Below are 21,495 nucleotides of genomic sequence, written 5' to 3' on the forward strand. Positions count from 1 at the left end.
ATTGTGTTTTATTTTTACTTTAGGAACTAAAATACATACTTGTAATCCATTGAAGTACAAGAATTTCATAATAGGCTATATATGGCTACAACTATGATTATTTTCATCATCGCATCCAAACTATTCGGTTTGCGTGTAAGAATCAAACCTGGCAACCACTCTGTCAGCTCTAAAAATCTGTCCGGGTCACAACCTGACCTATTTATCTTTTTGATTGACTGAACACTGTGAAGTAAATATTGAAAATCGATGCTGACCTTAAATAACTTTGACTAATTTTAATTTTTATCCTGCAGCTCCGTTTTGTTGGTAAAAAAACGCGTGATTTGTAGAGACGGAAATGGTTCCGCTTTATGACCGACCGGACCACTTTCGGCGACGTACGGAACATTCAAGCTGCAAAAATCCAAACCACACATTTTAACACATTCGACTATAAATTAGCCAAGACATGGGGGAGCAACCGGTGAGAGTGTAAGTTTAACATTATAAATGTTTTATTCGTGGCTTTAATTACGTTTAATTATGTTTCAAATGTCGCTGTGATCGAAGCTGTGGTGGTTTTTATTTCTTCTTTGCCCTGGTGTGTCAGACAGGCTGTACGTTAAAACACATGCAGGAAAGTTTTTGTGTATATTCTCTGCGAAGGAGCGTTTCTTATCAGTTGTTTCAACATTTGTTCCAATTGTTACCCGGGTTCAAATAAATGCAATTTAAAAAACGAAACGAAACCTCATGTAAAAATCTTGATAATTTAAGGACGCGCCACTCATCGGCACATTTACTCACATTACAACATGATGTAAAAGCAAACGTGATTTAAATAGTGTGGACTGAATAATTCGGCAAACCTCTAGAACTGTAACGATTAGTTAATTAATCAATTTGACAGTAAATTCACAGTCAAACGTCTCTAGTTCTCTCTGGTTTCCGCTTCAATAATATGGAGCTTGTTTCATTCTTTTGTTGTGTGACAATAAAAAAATCACAGTTGCTTCTTTCTTAATGACTAATGGACTTAATCAGGCTGTTATGATGTCATAGATGTTACTGATTTAAATGGCATGTATTGTTCTCTCAGCCAACAGAAACTATTTTGAGACTTAAATTCTTCTCTAAAGGAATATTTTATTGATTTTTGATGAGTACAGTGACTGTATATTTTTATTGTTTGTGTCTCATGATGTGCTGTTGATATAAAGACACTGATTAAAGTGTGTTTGTGTTTGCAGCTTGGCGTGTGGGGACGTTGAAGGCAGGTTGAACGCTCTTTTCAATCGAGTCCAAACCATCCAGAAGAAAACGGGACAGTTTGATGTGAGTGGAGATTTCAGTGTTAAAGTCTAACTCTGAAATATCTATATATCTATATCTATATCTATATTTACAGACATGACAGTACATTGGCCTTAAGATGCTGATATAATATGTTTCATACCACTATCCACTTCATGTCTTGGACAGCTTTATATACTAGCTACTGACAGAAAATTAATTGGCAACTATAATGACGATCTTTTCATGTAAAAAAAATACAATATTTTAACAAATTCAGAATCAAGAAAATAATCAGCAGATAAATCCCTAATGAAAACATCATTAGTTGCAGTTCTGTATGAGATAGTAAAAAACAAAACCAGCTCCATCTCAACCAACAACAACAGTCAAATGTTGCTTAGTAATAATATTATACATAAATACATTTTCTACAGCTGTTGTTGTGTGTCGGAGAGTTTTTCGGGACGACGCCGGAGGCTGAAGCGGAGTGGCAGCAGTACAGAACTGGAGCTAAGAAAGGTACGAACACCTGGATCAACCAGCTGAACAGCTGACCGGTGTTGCACAGTATTTCATCACCACTTTAAAGTTTGTTCAAGGAGTCGTTGTCATCTTTCTTTTAACTAAAGTCTTTAAACTTTGCACTTTTTGTGCCTCATCAGTTCCCATCCACACCTACATCCTGGGAGCAGCGAGCCAGGAGACGGTGAAGAACTTCCCCGGCGCTGACGGCTGCGAGCTCGCCGAAAACATCACGTACCTGGGTAAGACTGGTAAAACTGTGATGCACACAGAGCTTTGATTTGTACATTAAAGCTCCCTTCATTAAAACGTTTCTGGTCTCTGCGTGCTTCAGGTCGGAGAGGCGTGTTCACGGGCGTGTCGGGACTACAGATCGCCTACGTCAGCGGGCGGGAGGCCCTGCAGGAACCGGCCCCGGCTCACTGCTTCACGGCCAAAGATCTGTCGGCCCTCGTGGCTCCGCTGACCAGCAGCTCCAAGTTCAGAGGGGTCGACATCCTGCTGACGTCACAGTGGCCCCGAGGAGTGTGGCACTACGCTAACAACCCGGTAACAAGGAGTTCACGCCCAGGACACAGAAATATCAGTTAGTGACAGTGGAAGGGACGAGGCTTCGTGACAGTCAGTGTGATGTCGTATGGAAGCTGTGAGCTGGACCTTGTACTGAGATTGTTTTGCTCTGATGCAGGAAGTGAACACTAAGTTCTGTGGAAGCAGCTCCGTCGCCAACCTCGCCGACAAGCTGAAGCCACGGTACCACTTCGCGGCACTAGAGGGCGCTCACTATGAGAGACTCCCATACAGGTAAACTGGACAGGAAGCGGCACCTTTCAATGGCACGTTTTTCTAATTGTTTGGTGCCTTAATTCAAATAACTTCCTGTATTTAACATTACTGTACACGTGTGTCCGTTTCCATCCTCAGAAATCATGTTGTTCTCCAGGAAAATGCTCAGCACGTCAGCCGCTTCATCGCCCTGGCAACCGTCAACAACCCCGCCAAGAAGAAGGTGTGTTTTTGATCAAAAAATAAAACTAATGATGTTTTATTATGCCCCAAACAGCGAGCTGAACGTGACAGGTTCATGTCGGCGCTACGACAGGAAATCAGTTCTCCTTTGGTTTTCCGCAATTTTCTCAGTCAGATCTGAACACACAGACATCAAACACACATTTTTAGCTTCGGTGTGACTTGCACTTCCCCAGGATATAATGATATCTGATGTCCATCGTGTGTAAACACCTGTAAATCTGCTCAGGAATCATAGAAAAAAAAACACACCGTACTACTTCAGAACTTGCCTGAGAAGCAACATGTTTGTAAATTTTCTTCAGTGTCACAATAATCCAGTGAAAGTTGTCTGTGTATCAATGCGTACAACACAAACAGGAAGTGCTAATAGGTGATTCGGACACTTTTAATAGTGACAATATATAAAATATGAACAAATATCAGCTAAAAATGACTCATGGCTCAAGTTGTAGCGCACAGCGGCAACACGGCACTATCCCGTGATTATCTCCTGAATAGAAGTAAGATGAAGAATAATAACATTAATTATAATTAATGATAGTTGTCCCTGTCTGCAGTATCTGTACGCCTTCAACATAATCCCCATGAAGACCATGGATCCATCGGAGCTGGTGAAGCAGCCGCAGGACGTGACAGAAAACCCCTACAGACGCTCCGCGAAAGACAAGACGGACACACTGAAGACGGGCTTCAGCACCACAGAGGAGGAGGAGGTACAGAGAGAGTGTGTGTGTGTGTGTGTGTGTGTGTGTGTGTGTGTGTGTGTGTTAGTCATGTTGTGGAGACAAGAATTTGGTCGTACTTGTAATTTCAGTTCACTCATTTTCTCATTTAAAAGAGTTTAAAACTTTTATTTTGAAAACTCAACCCCGTCTCTGTCCTTCCTGTCGTCTGTCCAGGAGCAGCCCAGTCAGTTCTTCTTTGACCTGAGCAAGAAGCAGGGGGGGGGTCATCGGGGCCGCGGCAGGAAGAGACACCCAGACGCAGACGGGCGAGGACGAGACCAGCAGCACGACGGAGACGGACATCATCAGGGACAACCCAAACAGCCGCGCAGACACCGTGAGTCCAGCTGTGCTGCAGAAGACTCAACATCTGTTTTTATAGAAGCAGAAATTCAGTCTGTCGGTTTCATGTTTGAAATGGAGACGGTTAATGTTGTGAACGTAAAGGTAACTGTGATTTCTCGTGTTCTAAGAGTTTAAATATAAACTGTGGATTTGAATATTTCTTGTGTTTTATTGTGAAGCTCAGCCCACTGGTCCCTGCTGGTTCTGCTTGGCGAGTCCTCAGGTGGAGAAACACCTGGTCATCAGCATAGGAACACATGTGAGTTTATGTTACAGGTAATCATCAGTAAAAACCAGAATTAATATCAAGAAGTGACGATGTGGAAACTCTGTCCTGTGGCTCCAGTGTTACCTGGCTCTGGCTAAAGGCGGACTGACTCCGCACCACATGCTGATCCTGCCCATCGGTCACTACCAGTCCGTGGTGGACCTGAGCTCCGAGGTGGTGGAGGAGATGGAGAAGTACAAGTCGGCCCTGAAGAGCTTCTACAGGAGCAAAGGAGAGCGCTGTGTTCTGTTCGAGAGGAACTACAGGAGCCAACACCTGCAGCTCCAGGTACGAACACTCAACACCACGACCAGGAAACACAGAGCGACCACCGAGTCAGCGTCGGCAAAACATCTGGAATCAAAAGAAATAAGATCGTAAAATGTCCCGTATTTACTGTCAGTTTGATTCAGGTATTAAACTGCAGATTGTGAGTTTAACCCTCTGGAGTCCAGCGCCACTTTGACTTTGTTTAGCTGCTTTTAAATTTCTTTAAGTTTCTCTTCTCATTTTGTTCATGTGAGTGTGAAGCTGCCAACAACCTCAAAGAATATTTATTTATATCTTATATCGTTTCACTACGTACACACACAAATACAGCAGGAAAATATACGACATGGAACTATAATAAACTCTGTTTACCTGTAAAGTGAATCTGTCACGACTTTTGTCTTTAAATCACTGAAAATATCAATAATTCACATTTTTAAAAATGTATTATGAGCTACAGTGATATACGTTATCTATAGATATAAGTTATGTTACTATAAATAAAACATACTCATTGTATTCCCAGGGAATAGACAGAGCCCAGAGGGTTAAGACTGATAACCAAGGTGTTGTGGTTTCATGTCGCCTGTTGCACTGTTTTAATTTAAATGTATTTTTACATTTCATGCCGACACACTAGGGGGCGCTAACCTGACAGTTTGGCATGAAACTAAAAGTCTGAACCACGAAACATTAAAAACATGTTGTTGATTGTTTAAAAATTCACATGAAATTCTGTTTAGCAGTAATAGGAAGTGACGGTTATTTTTTATATTGAAACATTGTTTAAAACAGGAAGAAAAGTCTGAGTAAAAGAAATCATTCTGTCTTCAAAATGTTGGCAGTGAAGTCGTGACGCGCGTTGACTCGTTTGTTCAGGTCGTCCCGGTGCCGCTGGACCGCTGCGCCACAGGGGACATCAAGGAGGCGTTCATGGTCCAGGCTCAGGAGCAGCAGATGGAGCTGATGGAGGTTCCTGAACACACCGAGCTCAAACAGGTACGTGTGTAAATATACAACACACACACACACACACACACACACGTGATTTCTGAACACGATGTTGTTCAGTACATTTTAAGCTGCATGAAGTGTGCGTGTCCAGATTGCCCCTCCAGGGACACCGTACTTCTACGTGGAGTTGGACTCGGGGGAGAAACTCTTCTACCGCATCCAGAAACATTTTCCTCTGCAGTTCGGACGGTGAGCCGCTGTTTTTACACAACTGATGATTTACAGGCAAATAAATAATGATGATAATCAATAATCAACTGTCACTTTTTGCACATGAAATCTGTCGAACCATGCAGTGTGTCATAGTTCAGGTGTCCACATACTTCTGGCCGTGTTGTGTGGCGCTCATGTGTGTGTGTGTGTGTGTGTGTGTGTGTGTGTGTGTGTGTGTGTTCGTTCTGATGAGCACAGGGAGGTTCTGGCGAGCGAGGCGGTGCTGAACATCCCGACCCGAGCCGACTGGAAGGAGTGTAAACAGAGCAGGGAGGAGGAGGAGGAGAGCTGCAAACAGCTGAGAGACGACTTCCAGCCGTACGACTTCGCCTGGGACGACTGACACACACACACACACACACACACACACACACACACACACACACACACACACTGTTGCTGGTGTTAAAGGAATAGTTCAACATTTTTGGGAAACTCACTTTCTGACGGATGTCTGTGGTAAATCAGAGCCTTAGCAACTGCTTAGCTTAGCTTAGCATAAACACTTGAAACAGGTGGAAACAGCTAGCCTAGCTCTGTCTGAAGGTAACAGAATCCACCTACCAGCAAATCTAAACCTCACCAAGTAGCATGCTATATTCTGAGCTTTTGCAGGTGAATTTCTTTTACCTTTGTGCTAGCTGTTTATGCTAAGCTAACTCCAGATCCATATTTACTACACAGGCATGAGTGGTGTTGATCTCCTCATCTAACTCGGCAGAAAAACAGAAAAGAAAAAGAAAACATGTTTCCAAAAATGTTGCGCTGTTCCTTTAAATTGGGTTTTGGGTTTTTATACCAGTGTTTTTCTTTTTTTATGATGTTTCTCAGATGTTTCTGGTGCAGTGACGGAGAGAACTGAGTTTTATAATAAGATCATGACGGCCTCTGTTTAAAGTTTATAATATTTTGGATTTTTCAGTTTTTGTTTATCAAAGTGAAATAATGGAAGTTCATGAGCGGCAGATGAAGAACCCAGAACCTCACTGTTGAGAGTTTTTTATTTTTTCATGATGAACAGTGATCATGAGTTTGTGACACATAAAAGGACAGAAGGAGAAAGGTGCTGGATAAACTCCTTCACAATAAAAGTCAAAATCCACAGGCCGAGGCTTTAAAACACTTTTCTAAATACGACACTGTAAAAACATTTTCTATCGTTTCTATGGAGCTTTTTTTTGGTTTTTGTTTTAACTTCAACTCTGTGGAAAAATAGTTTTTAAATGTTTTTCTTGTATTTTGTAAATGAACTAAAATTAAACTCTTATTTTGGGTTTCTGGCGTCATGATGGTCGTTTTTATCAGCAACAGGTTTGAGGTTTTATTCGTGACCTTGACACGTCAATCAGTTCCAGGTACAAGCTGGTCGCTATGACGACCGTCCAGGTCTGTTGGAATGATGCTTCACACTCAACTGAGGTGGGTCCTGTGTGATTAGCATTAGCATTATAAGCTAAGTATCTGGTCCTGTCTTGTCGAGGTGTCTAGTGTCTTTATGATGTTTGTTTATATCGTCGTCACATGGAGATTAATTATCCTAAATTAGAAAGTTTGCACAGGATTTAAAGGGAACTTGGAGGCAGCTGGGAACATGTTTAGGGGCCAGTAGGTGAGGGGGTCAGTGGGGTGGGGGGGCTTCATGCATTCATCCAGCCATGGCTGTATTTTACTGTACAGTGAAGAAGAACATTTTTTTAGTTCTGTTTCTGAAAATCTGTCCAGTTTGGATTTAAACATGATTTTTCACCCAGAAAAGATGTTCTCATCCCAGAGAGAGTCAACACCTGCAGCCATGAAAACACCTGGAAGGATGCAAACCACAGCTGGATACCAGGTAAACAATTAAATTAAATATGAAATAAGAAATAAAATAAAAATGGAATAAAATATAAAAAGTAAAATAACATGAAATAATAAAATAATGATAAATATGAAAATGAACCATAAGGTTGGGGCAGAGAATTTCTTTGTACAAAGACTTCAACACAAATCAGTGTTTATTAGTTTTTTTATTTTATTTGGCATTTTAAAGATATATTTGAACTGCATTCATCAAAATATGTTCATAAAACTCCACAGTTCTGCTTTTTATAAAAATCAAAGCTTCCAACATGCGACTTCAAAATAAAACATGTCACACAGTAAAATTGAGTTAGCTGCAGAAAGCGTGTCGGATCACAGCTCAACTCAGGCCTTAAACAAACCTCAAACTCAGAGACCAAACTAGTGATTTCATTTATTATCTGACGGAGGAACAGGAGCCACCAGGGGGCAGCAGAGTCATTACACGTCTCTCCCTGTCCTGATTAAACTGGGAACCACAATAAAAACAGTTCAGTTTACTTTGGGCACAAATAGACCTCCCTGTGGGGGGGTCACTGCGCAGCCTCCATACTATCACAGGTCGTCGCGGCCGTCCTGTATGGATCTGAGCAGGAAACTAAGAGACCATGTTATTATTAAACTGATAGAAACTCTCAAGCGGCAGGTGTGAAAAGTGTCAGGAGTTAAAGGTGGAGGAAGGGGGGGAGGGGGGGGGTAGTGGTCTAGACAAAGTCCCTGGACCTCTTGATGGCACAGCAGAGCATCATGCTGAAGATCATCCCGAAGATCTGTGGAGAGAGAGAGAGAGAGGATGTCAACACAAACATCTTTACATGGCGGCGCAGACGTGTCGTGTTGTAGGTGGCGGCTTCCTGTGTCACGTGACGCCCCGACACCTCACTGACGCACTTCATGTCGGTTTTCTCACTATCTGTTTCTTCTGCAGCTTGTTGAACTCTGCACAGAGAGTGACGTGACGTGACGTCTGATCTCTCACCTGCTCTTCCCTCATGCACCTGTCTTTAATAAAGGATCTGCAGCTGCTGCATCTCAGAGAAACTCTCATTTCTTTTTACTTTACTGTCAGTAACTGCAGCTTGTTCGTCTGCACAGAGTGATGTGTGGCTTCAACGCTTCTCTCCTCAGTTTCTGCTTCCCCTCTATAAAACCACCGGGGGGTGGTGGAGCTCTGATGTCTGTTGTTAGATCATGTGACGAACTAAGCTGACACTTTCATATGTTTCAGGAAAACACTAGAAGAGCTGAGCTGCAGCTGCTCAGATTTGTAGTGTTTGTATTTTCTTTCACACTTTAGACTTTTATTGAGCAGGTGAAGTTAGTGGATACTTTATAAAGTAAAACATGAAGAGCTTATGAAATATGACGCCGATACGATACAAGCAGAGATGCAATGATTACTCAGTTGATTGAATAGTAATCGCTGACATCATTGTTGACCTCTGCTGTGTGTGTGTGTGTGTGTGTGTGTGTGAGTGAGTGTGTGTGTGTGTGTGTGTCCACAGACTCACCATGATGACTCCGATACCGATGCCGACTCCTCCGATGATGTGGAGTCTGTTGTTGAACATCTCATCGATGGCGTTCGGACAGCTCTGATGGAAGAGAAGGACGCACGTGATTAATCCTGAGGGGATTGATCCTGTTATCGATCACGGTATCGATCACGGTAAAAACTCCAAACAAGAGTTTGATCACAAGTTAAATTTGAGAAATTTTTGAAAACAACTAAAACGTCCATCCTCATTAATCATTGGCTGCGAGAGAGCGCTTGTTTCCTGTTTTCAGGTGTGTTTATGTTGCGTTACCTTGGTGATTAGGACCTCCAGCCCCTCCTTCTTGGGGCAGATGTCTTTGGCGGCGTCGATCACCGTTCCTGTCGGACCGCAGCAGTCCAGCTGTGAGGAGGAGGCCGAGGTCAGATATAAGGTGATTCTTGTCCAACACATTTTATTGCACCATTAATCTCGTGTAAAACTACATGCGACACAAACTTAAACTATTAGAAGCAAAACTGAGACACACAAAGCGACTGCAAACACAGGAGTGTTCTTCAGCTCGCCGCGACTGTTTGTACGTCTCTTTTGTTTTAATTTTGTGTCTTTTTATTTTAATTTTGTGTCGGTTCCTGTCTCTCTCTCGTTCCTCCGTGCCTCTTTATGATTGGTTTATTTCAGCCTGTGTGACACTTGTGTTTCTTCACTCAGGAATCAGGGTTTGACCGAAGTGGAAGAAGCAGGAGAGAGGAGGTTAACACGGGGAGCAGCGGCAGGTGTTCAGGTGTGTTCTCACTCCAAAGTGGATGAGGCGGAGCGTCTCCTTCAGCGCTTCCTGTCTGGTTTCTTTGTAGTTGTTGTAGGTTTGTTTATAAAACTCTGTAACTTCCTCCACCACCTGAAAATACACAAACACATTCACGCAAACTCTTTAAATTACAGACTGACTGCTGATAGCAAAGTGTGTGTGTGTGTGTGTGTGTGTGTGTGTGTGTGTTGTACCGTGTCCTTGTTGGAGAGACCCCAGATCCCAGCAGCCACCTCCACAGCGAAGATGAGGAGCAGGAAGATGAAGAACTAAAGGAGAAAACAAGAGTCAGTTTTTCTGTGGAACCGACACATCTGGAGACGCTTCGTACAGAAGAAGAGACTGACAGTGTCCAGATGTGCAAACACGAGAAACGACATCCACCAAAGTACGAACAGAACGAATGACTCACCAATCCCAACATGCACGGCGACTCTTTGATGGCTCCGCAGCATCCCAGGAAGCCCACGACCATCATCAGAGCCCCGGCCGCAATCAGGATGTACACACCTACCACACACACACACACACACACACACACACGGTGATGATTTACCTTCAGCTCGTTCTTTTCTGCTTCTCGTGAAATAAATTTTCATCAGATATTTGCATCTTGTGCCAACAGGGTTTCTACAGTCGAGGTGTAAAGGTGTGTGTCCATGTGTAGTGTGATTATAGATCAGCTCTAGCTTCTATATTAATACTGTGAAAGTATCAAAGCCTCAGTCCACAGAGAAATGCACACAGCCTGTATTCAGAAACTGAGCCTTAAAACCAGCCGTCAGGACTTCTGGAACTTTGTGATGTCACAACAAAGCAGTCACCAAGCCCCGCCCACCTGGACCCACCATCCAAACCCTTAAAGGATTTGGTTTCTCTGAGTGTTTTTACCTGAAATCTGCTTTATTTTTATTGGATCACTCAGAAAACAGTCAGCCAATCAGAAGAGAGGCTCAGAGCCTCCTCTCTTCTGATTGGCTCACTGACCTGTTGTTACTAGAGCTGCAGAGAGAAGCCTGAGAGAGGAGATGTAAAACTACACTGAGATGGCTTTTATATCTTCTGATGGACACACTTCAAATAAAACACAGAAGAAGAAGAAGATCTAAATTTAAATAATGTCGTGACGAGTTTGAAAAAGATGCTGTGAATTTCTAAACCTCAAATGTAAAAGTTTGAAAAGTGATTAAGAGGCAACAACAATGATCCACCATCATTAATCATCCCTTCATGAGGATGACTCATTACAGTGATGTCACATTAACATGTTCCTCCTCCGGAGCGGTTATTAAGATGTTTGTCATTTCAGACGTGGCGGCCCACTTCAGCGCTCCGCCTGACGGAGGCGAAGCACAAAGAGAGGAGGGAGGGAGACGGATCCTCAGAGAGACAAAGACGTCCCTGTCACAGGAATGAAAGCTACATGTGGAGGAGCTAACTGTGGCCTCAGCTGCCCTCCCTGTGCCCCCCCCACCCCCACCCAGCCCCGCCCCCGCCCCGGCTCTCTGGAGCTAATGAAGCAGCATCCAGTCACATGTTCAGGTCCAACCCACTGATACTGAGTCAAGAGGGTCAGAAACTTTTACTTAAAACTAATGTGACATTTCATTTTCACTTTGCAGTATTTCTGCTTTAGTAAAGGCTCGGCTGCTTTTCTCTTCATCTTAGCGTTACCATGGTGACGGATCAGACAGCAAACTTCCCAAAAGTGAAAACAAGTATCAAAAGTCAAATCGGTGGTCTCCATGGCAACAGTTTTACAGCTGTAAAATCTCTTTCAATGCTGTAAATAACTTAAATTCTTTCCTTTACTAAAGAAAAAGAGATTCTGTGCGACTCCCTCAGATACGGAGAAATTAAACCTACAGTAAGAACTTAAGGTGTTTTGTACTTCCTGCCCCACTCCTGATGAAACCACACTGTTTACCCACAAAGCAACACTTTCATCATAAAACATTCATGTTGTTGACATGCACTTTCACTTAATGCACAATGAAAGCACCGCAGCTTTTATACTGGAAGGAGAAGCTGCACTTCCTTTCACGGGTCTGTGCTACCAAGCAGGATGGAAGGTTACCCAGGCTCTTTTCTGTTTTGTATCATTGTAAACTGAATAAACAAACAAACAAAAACACACATGAACACCAAACGATGAATTGATTAATTGAGAAAAATTCAGTGGCAGATTAATCAATAACGAAAATGATCATTCGTTGCAGCCACAACAAAATAGAGCTGCATCTACCAAAACTAATGAAGCAGAACCACAGACGGTTTGTGTCCACCATGTTACTGTAAATCCTGTATCTCAATGATCTTACCCGTGAAGAAGACTGTGGGTGAGTCCTCCCCTTCGAACAGTCCTGCTGTCCTGTTGTCAAAGCGCAGCCATAGTCCCACAGCCAGAACTCCGGTACCTGCCAACTACAGCACACACAAGGTTCACAAGTTTCATCTCATGCACTTAAATATCTGAGCTTGTGGATGAAGACACCGCAGATACGTTTCTCATTTATTAGTAATTCATCTCCATTCCAGATGTTTTAGTGAACCTGTTCATGTTTTCACCTCAGGGTCAGATGCAGAGGTTAATGTTGATCCACGCCTCAACAGGAAACACAGGATACTAATTAATTATGATCAACTGCAAACTCTCATCATGGAGGGAAAACACTCCTGCAACATTTAACTAATGACTCCATCAACTATCACAACAACAACATTAAGGTGTAGAGCGGGAAACTTATGAGATTCACAGATTTTCAGTCACAAACCGAAACAGGACGAGAACCAGAAGAGAAGTGAGGAGATCAACAAAGTTATTCCAGTTCATTTTCCTGGATTCAGTGAGAGTCTGTGGACAGGTCAGACACTGGGATCACTGGTTTCTGTGGCTGCGACAGGTGGAGGAGGCGACAACAGGTGGAGGAGGCGTCGACAGGTGGAGGAGGCGTCGACAGGTGGAGGAGGCGACGACGGGTGGAGGAGGCTGCGACAGGTGGAGGAGGCGTCGACAGGTGGAGGAGGCGTCGACAGGTGGAGGAGGCAGCGACAGGTGGAGGAGGCGACGACAGGACAGAACAACGAGCTGAGGAATGTGAAAAAAAACAAAAACACATTCTCCGACAAACCCCGCCCACCTGAACAACCTGACCAATAGGCAGCTCGTCCACGGTGAAAACATAACGAGCTGCTCTGTGACTGAGCGTCCTCAGTCTCAGGTGACAGGTGACAGAGTTCAAGTTTTTCATATCAAACTGAGAATGAGAGAAAACAATGATCCCAATCTTGTCTTTCCGCATCTTCTCCACAGCGATGACGCACTACAATGACCGAGTCGTCTCCTTGGCAACCGCAAAACACAGTTTACATCAACTCTCCGTTGCCACCCAAACAACTTTCATCACGTCGTGCAGCGCGACCCTGACGTCTGAGCAACAGGAAAACATTCTCCCTGAGCGACGCCACGACCTCCTGACCCCTGACCTCCTGACCTCCTGCTGCACAGTGAGTCAGCATCAAAACACAATATAATACACAAACATGACAATAGCAAAACAATTCTCTAAAAGTCAGTCTCTCTATCAGCTGCTTTATGAATCATCCTTAAACACAGTAACTACAACTCCTCGTCTACAGGCCTATGACTCACTCCGTTGCTACAGCTAATGCTAACACCCTCCTGCCGCCTGTCATGCAACACCCTGTAAAAAGCCTGGGACAGTCTCTGAGTCACTGCTCATCACCACACCCAGAAGAGGTGAGGCACCACTGATCACTGTGGGAAGACGGTGAAGAGTGACGCTGTCTCATCCTCCTGTTGTTGTCACGGGCGGAGTCAGAGAAACCTTTATGGGTGTTTCCTGCAACTGGTCTGAAGTCAGCGGTGCATTATCAAGACAGTAAAATAGACTACACAGGTGCAAACACACCTGGCTTTTGAAGGGAATGGAAGACAGCAGTCTGGTTGGTTTATTGAATGTTAATCTAAAAACACTCCATGATTAATTAAGAGATGAAGTACGACCCTTTTGAAACGTGCACCTGGAGCGCGCGGGGGGGGGGGGGCTCACCTGGCGGGGTGAGTACCATGAAGGTTTAGTCCTCACCACAGCGAGTCAGGATTCATCCACTGGAGACCTGCAGCACGACTCTGAGTGTTCATGTGATTAAGAACTTCACTCACAGCTGATCAGGAAGTTAAGTTTAAAAGTTAGATATGAGCTCTACGTTATAATTAACCTCTATGACCACGACTACGTCGCTGGTGCAACAGCCTGCAGTTACTAAAGAACCTGCTGCAGGATTTAACATCCTCAGGTATCTGATAAATCACTGTTTTACAGTCTGGAGTGAAACTAATCTCGTTAATGTTTATGTCGTCATGGTTTCACCATCTTCTGTCCAACAAGACAAACAGAAGAAGCAGGAACGTGGAGTCTGAGTGACGGTCGGTGTTAATGTGCAGTAAACAGACTCGGGAGAGTCGAGTTCAGCTCCGAGCGTCTTCAGAAGAGAACAGCTCGTTCCCCTCAGCTTCTCATTAGCTCTCATTAACCACACACACTCTCCGCTGCACATTAGCTGCACTAACAACCTCCACAAACATGGGAATTATTTCTGAGAGGTTTCTCTCCATGAAACCACGCTGTGACATCTCAACACAAAGCTGCCAGAGTCATACAGGAGGGAAGACGCCCTCTCACACAGGAAGCAGGGAGGATTGTGGGACGTGTAATTTGAGGAACACTTACAGTCATGACTCCTAACAAACAGATCAGTCATCACACTGTGGAATAAGCAAACCCTTATAATCTGATGTTTATGCTCCGTCCTCTCGTCGGTTACACAATGAAACTTCAGACTAACACTGTTAAAACAGTCATTACAGAGAGCAGCCGTAAACAGGCGGTAACAACAGCAGGTAGTGAGAGCGTCACTGTTCAGATCCTTCACTCAGGTAGAAGCAGCACCAACAACATTTTCTTCTTTTAAATTAGGCTTTAATTTTTATGTAATTAAAGAAAATACAACTGAATTCTGAGATTAAGAAAAACTTACATATGGTCCTAATCTTCTGTATTTTTACCTTGTTCAGTCATCTTTAATAAACAGAGAATTAAATATCTGAAGACGTAAATCGCTAGAATATTAATAATGAAAAACACCTGCAGATATTATTAAATCTCTCGGGGTAAAAAAACTGTTTTTGGAATATTAAACCAAAACACAGAATATCTGCAGCTAGGAAATATGTGATTATAAAAACAAGTGAAAACATGTTGGAGTGACGACGTTCACATTCTGCCTCAAGTCATTTAAATGTCTGATGATCAAATGATTGATCACACGAAGGAGCAGCCAATCAGAGATATAGATCGACCTTACATCTGCTGTGATCTCTGAGCAGTGAAGTTATATTGATTATAAAGAAAACAATCCTCACGAGCCCCAGACCGAAAGTTTGTGTCTTTAACTTTCAGACAAGAAACAAGTCCGGTCCAGTAATCCGTCCCTGTTTCTGATGTATAAACATGTCGAGCTGAAATAACAGGAAATGTCTGAAATATAAACTTCATTCTGCTGCTGGGAGACGAAGAATGTCGCAGAAATCTGACGAGGAGGAAACAGCATCATAAAGATGTTTAGACAGTGACTGCGAATCAAGTCAGAGTCACATTTCTTCTTGTTTGTTTTCTCATTATCAGGCAGAAAACAGAGGCGTGCTCGGCTTTGCATCACGTTTTACACCATCTGATAAATACCAGATTATATTTTGTGGAGGAAGGTTCGGGGACTTCTCACCAGGAATGTCAGGCATCTGTCTGTCGGTTACTATCAACTTTTTCCACTGACGCAGTTTCCTCACGACGTAAAGCATGTGCTGCACCGACTGAGAAGCAGCTTCATTTACTCGGCTCATTTTTCTTGTTTTCATTACATCCGTCCATTTATAATCAGATTTAAAAACACCACGTTTTTAAGCAGTGAGGAAAAGGAAAGGCTTGTAAACTTTAACCAGGAGTTTTAAACTTGCTTCAGGCTGGTTTGAGTTTGTTTAACCAGATTTAAAACAGTGAAGTGAAAGTCCAGCCCTTCAGCTCAACCACACAATCAGACACAAACTGAAGGATTTAAGGATCGTGTTCACGCTTCAGCCACTGAAACCAACCAAACCACTTCGACACCGGCTCATGTATCAACCCCAGCCCTGTGTGAGAGATACTACGTACCCAGAAGAGAAAGTTGAACACAAACACCAGGTATTTGATGCACTGCAGTGCCCCCATGTCTGTCAGCTGAAGCGTTAGAAGAAGAAAATGTCCGTGTTTCCTCGCTGAAACCGTCTGATTGTCTCCAGCAGCGTGAGAAGAAGAACGGGAAGTGAGCTGCAGGTTTTTTGTGTGTGTGAGAGCCACACCCTTGCTTGCCTCACCTGGGTATACTTAGAAAGTGGGAGGGAGTGTGTGGTGAAAAGAGCTGGAGGGGGGTGAGGCATGCAGTGTTTGTCTGTTCCAGTGGTTTTCAACCACAGGAGCCAGAACCCAGCTGATTTACATGGTGGACACCAGGTGAAAGTGATTAACGAGCAGGTAAATTAGAAACCCAGCAGCAGCTCTGAGCACAAGGACCACTGTCTGTAATATAACTGTCTAAGAAACAGTCCTGACGTGCACGTCTGTTTACAGAGGAGCTGCAGCAGATATCGCTTCCTTTGGTATCAACATTGAAACCTCACAGCAAATCTAATGATCCGCCTTCTACAGCTATGAAACCTCAATACATCAGTTAACCTGCACAACAGAATATAAAGAAGCAAATGTCTTTAAAAGTAAACATGACACAAAGAGACAGGAAATAACCACAAAGAGACAAAGATGACCACAAAGAGACAGGAAATAACCACAAAGAGACAGGAAATAACCACAAAGAGACAAAGATGACCACAAAGAGACAGGAAATAACCACAAAGAGACAAAAATGACCACAAAGAGACAGGAAATAACCACAAAGAGACAGGAAATAACCACAAAGAGACAAAAATGACCACAAAGAGACAGGAAATAACCACAAAGAGACAGGAAATAACCACAAAGAGACAAAAATGACAACAAAGAGACAAAAATGACCACAAAGAGACAAAAATGACCACAAAGAGACAGGAAATAACCACAAAGAGACAGGAAATGACCACAAAGAGACAGGAAATAACCACAAAGAGACAAAAATGACCACAAAGAGACAGGAAATAACCACAAAGAGACAGGAAATAACCACAAAGAGACAAAAATGACCACAAAGAGACAGGAAATAACCACAAAGAGACAGGAAATAACCACAAAGAGACAAAAATGACAACAAAGAGACAAAAATGACCACAAAGAGACAAAAATGACCACAAAGAGACAGGAAATAACCACAAAGAGACAGGAAATGACCACAAAGAGACAGGAAATAACCACAAAGAGACAAAAATGACCACAAAGAGACAGGAAGTAACGACAAAGGGACAAAAATAACCACAAAGAGACAGGAAGTAACGACAAAGAGACAAAAATAACAACAAAGAGACAAAAAACAACGACAAAGAGACAGGAAGTAACGACAAATGGATGAGGAGAGATGAAGCTTCACAGGTGTATTCACACACACACACACACACACACACACACACACACACACACACACACACACTCGGGGGGACTCTGTGTTGTTTGCTGAGGTAACTGGAGCTGCTGTCCGTTCCCAGTGGAACCAACAACACCAGCTTTGTCTCGGAGCTGCTGAAGCCTCACAGACTTCTCTTCCTCCTCCCTCTTTCCTTTTCCTTTTCATTACAAAATGCCTTTAGTGACTAAAATGTGTTTTTATTTTGAAAAGCACGCTACTGTCCACACCGCTATCCTGACATATCCAGACTCGAAACAGGATTTAAAGACGGGGACGTGAAGCGGAGAGGAGGCTGAGGAGGACATCTTACAAATGTGAAGCAGAAGAACGAGGAAGACAAAACACCGATTGCGCAACCTTTCTGTCCTGTATGACAAATTGGACTCAAATATAACGCCCCCTGTTAGATGTTTTTGTGAACTACAGCAAGACTGAAAACATCCGGAGAATCGTCCAATCATGAATCCAAAGTGACAAATGTTTAATTAATCCATAAATGACACAAACTACTTCACGAATAAGCTTTCCTGTTTATGACTCTCCTGTATTTTTCTTTCTTTTTCAGACTCCTGCTGCGCTGCGGCCTCCATGAGAGCGAGGGAGAGGACGACTGCACGACCGTCTGGACAGGACTTTAAATGCCACGCACGACAGTGAGTGAAACAGATGTTCTGACATCTTTAAAATGACCCGAGTCCTACATGGTTAGTAATCATGAAGATGTAAAACAGGGCAGGGCGGTGATGATATAACACCACATGTTCTCTGAGTGGGTGTCTCACACACGACTGTGGCAGCGTGACAAACTGTCAACATCATCCACGCACCTACACATCTGCACAGCGACACACAAACATCGGCCTGTGACGACAGAATGAAGATATTTGTCCCTTAACAACATTCAGTGTTTGAGAAGATCCATTGTGCGGTTAGGTCTGTGTTTCATTAGGGAAACACAGAACAACCACAGCTCACTCAGCCGCGTCGTGTTGCGTTGAGGTGGAGGAGGATTTTCAACAGCTTGGCAACACAAACAGCTGTTCTTACCACCAGCTTATAACTGATCTGTAATAACTTATACAGCCTTTATAAACGGAGCCTGATCGGAGATGACGCCCGCGACCTGATCCAGGTTCCTGGGGCCGGTTGCACACAACACCTTAAGTTTTCTACTGAAGTAGGAAACTCAAGGTTTAATTTCTGTTGAGCTGAGGGAGTTACTCGAGTGTGTCGCACAGAATCACTGAAAAGGTTTCCTTAGTTATGGAAAAAAGTTAAGTTTTCTCCTTAAGGTTTTCTTAAAGTGTTCACTTAAGTACTTCAGCTTTATCTTTGTCTTAAACTTCATTAATCACTTAAAGTCCTTAGCAACCAAAGTTCACCATGTTGAAGTTCTTGTCATAGCAACAGGAGGATGGCGCACTTCTTAAATGCTAATGGAAAAAGTCTCCATGGAAACAGCTGTAAAATCTCTTACATTGCTGTAAATGACTTAATTCTTTTTTACTTTAACTAAGGAAAAGCTTTAAGAGATTCTGTACAACACCTTTGACTAACTCCGTCAGCTGAGGAGAAATTAAACCTTAAATAGATTAGATTTAACCAGTCTGAGCAGTAACGTGGACTGGAAGCGACAAACAGTGTAAGTTTCTCTTAACTTCCTCCTTAATTTGTCGAATCGGAAGCGAAATTCAACGTTAGGTCCGAACACCAAACTCCGTCCAGAAATCCTTCAATTTAACATTTCTTTGGATAATTATCAAGTATTACAGGTAAAATAATATTGCTTATTGCATTAAAATAATGTTAAAATATGTTCTTCAATTCGGCGTACATTTTTTTTTTTTTTTTTTAAATTGCACTAATTTAATAAAACATATAAACTTTGGTTCACGCCCCCTTGAATCTGCAGCTCACGTCAGATTATAAGTCAAAACAAACTCCGTCCAGAAATCTTTAAATTTAATGATTCCTTGGTTACACGTCAACTACTATTGGGAAAATAATATTGCTTAAGAACACACTACAATAAAAACAGGGACTTCTTCAATTCGGCGTATAATAAATTGTTAAAATTGCACTAATTTAATAAAAATATCAACTTCAGTTTGCTTGCTCCTTTGCTTGTCCCAATTAAAAATCAAAATGCAGTTTCAAACTGTTGCTCTTAATGTTTAAACGTTGTTCAAGTCAGGAAATAAATGGTTATTTTAATGTTAACAGGTTGGCTAAACTTCCCACTTTCTGTTAATTAATAATTTATTTAAGGAAATAAATTACGAGTATTTTTTTAATGGAGTTTAACCTAATTTTAACAGGACAAACGGAAGCTAGAAAACTCCTGTGACACAAAACATAACATGTAACCTGTGTGTGTGTGTTTGCGCAATATAAGATATGATCTATTTTTTAATTTTTGAGACTTACCCAGAAAACGAAATTAAAGATGAAGAGGGCGTATTTGACGAACAGCTCCCAGCTGGTCAGAGCCGACATCCCTGCGACGTCTTTAACCGTGTTAGTGATGATCAAACTGTGAAATATATCTCTCCCTCTCTCTCTTCCTAACGTGTGTCAGTCTCCTGCTGTTGGTTCGGTTCAGTGCGGACCTGTCGCCGTCACTTCGGGTCCTTTCGGCTCCGCTCGGTCAGTTCCGGCAGGGGTCGGCTGGGGCAGCAGCTGCTGGGAGGAAACAGAGACGATCAACTGCTCGACTCCCACAGAAAAAGAGAGAAATAAATAGAGAGATTTCTGTCTTTCTCTCCGTCGTTTTTCTTTCTCTTTTGTTTCTTTTTCTTTTGTTTGATCCTTTTGTTCTTTTTACAGCAAATCACACGTCCTTTGATTTCGATAAATGTCCAAATTATAGGCTATTGATGACAAGCAGAAAGCAGCTGGATCAAGGGCCACAGGGGCCCCAATAGCCCCACGTTCACTTCACATCAACTAATAATGATGATAATAAATAATAATCAAAAATATCTACATTATAAAAAAGCAGCTGTCATTTAACCACATTTTTGCCCAGAAATAATTTACCCAAGATAAAAAGGTTTCTGTTCTTCAACCTTTTTGATCACAAGTGATTACAGCTGAAAAGGTCAGATTTAAAGTTTACAATCCAAAATATCGAGACGAGTGTAAGAGAGGAACTTTAGTGTGGAAAACACTGGACATAATCAGGAAACTTTCATTTAATTTGTCGTGGTTGTCTGAAGAGTCCAGATCAAAATACACCAGGATTAGATTCTTCTCCCAGGTTTAAACAACAGGAAACAGAAATAAGAGCATGTTAAAAATGCTCTAGACACCTCACCTAGAAATCAGATGACTAGAGTAAAATACAATTAAGTTTAAAGATGAATCACTTTACAATGCATGTAAAACCACAAGTAAATAAACAACAAAACTTACAGTTAAAACACTGGTTGAAATCTAAGTGAAGTAGAAATGTTAATAGTGAAAAAATACCTATGAGTGAACATATTCAAGTTTTCTGTTTTTTATCTAAATAGATGTAACAATATAAAAATGTTAAATTCACTTTCATAGGAAACAGAGAAAAATAGCAAATATTCACATTTAAGAAGCTGAAACAAGTGATTTTTTGTTGTTGTGATAAATGACTTTCATTAATTTTCCGTTCGTTAGCTAATCCATTCATCAGCTAAACATTTCAGCCCTAGTATGGTCGGTATAGCGGAGGGGTCAGTGGGGGCCAAACAACTAATTCTTGCCCCTCAGGAGGTTAATTCAGCCTCGGCCAAATGTTTAGCTTGACACATAAATAAAAACTAAGTGGAGAAACCTCGGACACAGAGACGTATTTATCTTCAGCCTGGAACATTCATGAATTCATCATGTCGCCTTTTTTTAGATTTTGAACTTTAAACCTCATCATCAGACAAAATGCCAAAAGGTCAACACCAAAACCAGTGTGTGTGTGTGTGTGTGTGTGTGTGTGTGTGTGTGTGTGTTGTGTGTGTGTGTGTGTGTGTGGTATGAGGCCAT

The 21,495-nt window shown here is 42.3% G+C and overlaps 2 protein-coding genes across 2 annotated transcripts; one reads left to right on the forward strand and one right to left on the reverse strand.

The window, feature by feature from the left end:
* Window positions 1–255: 255 nt before the first annotated feature.
* On the forward strand, window positions 256–6,941 carry cwf19l1 (CWF19 like cell cycle control factor 1). Its single transcript, XM_056367616.1, has 14 exons — window positions 256–474; window positions 1,233–1,317; window positions 1,713–1,797; window positions 1,941–2,042; window positions 2,135–2,349; window positions 2,489–2,604; window positions 2,725–2,809; window positions 3,390–3,545; window positions 3,732–3,894; window positions 4,082–4,161; window positions 4,249–4,458; window positions 5,320–5,439; window positions 5,546–5,643; window positions 5,866–6,941. The coding sequence occupies exons 1-14, from the start codon at window positions 452–454 to the stop codon at window positions 6,008–6,010; spliced, it is 1,683 nt and encodes a 560-aa protein (XP_056223591.1). The 5' UTR covers window positions 256–451; the 3' UTR covers window positions 6,011–6,941.
* Window positions 6,942–7,657: 716 nt separating this feature from the next.
* LOC130163425 (CD9 antigen-like) lies at window positions 7,658–20,133 on the reverse strand. The gene is made up of 8 exons (XM_056367619.1): window positions 19,912–20,133; window positions 12,135–12,237; window positions 10,226–10,323; window positions 10,008–10,082; window positions 9,802–9,903; window positions 9,318–9,407; window positions 9,021–9,104; window positions 7,658–8,279 (listed from the first exon to the last, which is right to left on the reverse strand). Exons 1-8 carry the CDS (start codon window positions 19,978–19,980, stop codon window positions 8,214–8,216), a joined length of 687 nt encoding a protein of 228 aa, XP_056223594.1. The 5' UTR covers window positions 19,981–20,133; the 3' UTR covers window positions 7,658–8,213.
* Window positions 20,134–21,495: the final 1,362 nt, after the last annotated feature.

This window comes from Seriola aureovittata, chromosome 22, assembly GCF_021018895.1.
Source record: "Seriola aureovittata isolate HTS-2021-v1 ecotype China chromosome 22, ASM2101889v1, whole genome shotgun sequence".
Taxonomy (NCBI): Eukaryota; Metazoa; Chordata; class Actinopteri; order Carangiformes; family Carangidae; genus Seriola; species Seriola aureovittata.

Excerpts from the sequence above, each read along its gene's own strand:
- cwf19l1 (XM_056367616.1), top strand. The coding sequence starts at position 452 with ATGGGGGAGCAACCGGTGAGAGT. Across the intron at positions 1,798-1,940 it reads CAGAACTGGAGCTAAGAAAG|TTCCCATCCACACCTACATC; the intron begins GTACGAACACCT and ends GTGCCTCATCAG. Across the intron at positions 4,162-4,248 it reads TCATCAGCATAGGAACACAT|TGTTACCTGGCTCTGGCTAA; the intron begins GTGAGTTTATGT and ends CTGTGGCTCCAG.
- LOC130163425 (XM_056367619.1), bottom strand. The coding sequence starts at position 19,980 with ATGTCGGCTCTGACCAGCTGGGAGCTGTTCGTCAAATACGCCCTCTTC. Across the intron at positions 10,324-12,134 it reads ACCCACAGTCTTCTTCACGG|GTGTGTACATCCTGATTGCG; the intron begins GTAAGATCATTG and ends TGTGTGTGGTAG. Across the intron at positions 10,083-10,225 it reads CGCCGTGCATGTTGGGATTG|TTCTTCATCTTCCTGCTCCT; the intron begins GTGAGTCATTCG and ends TTTCTCCTTTAG.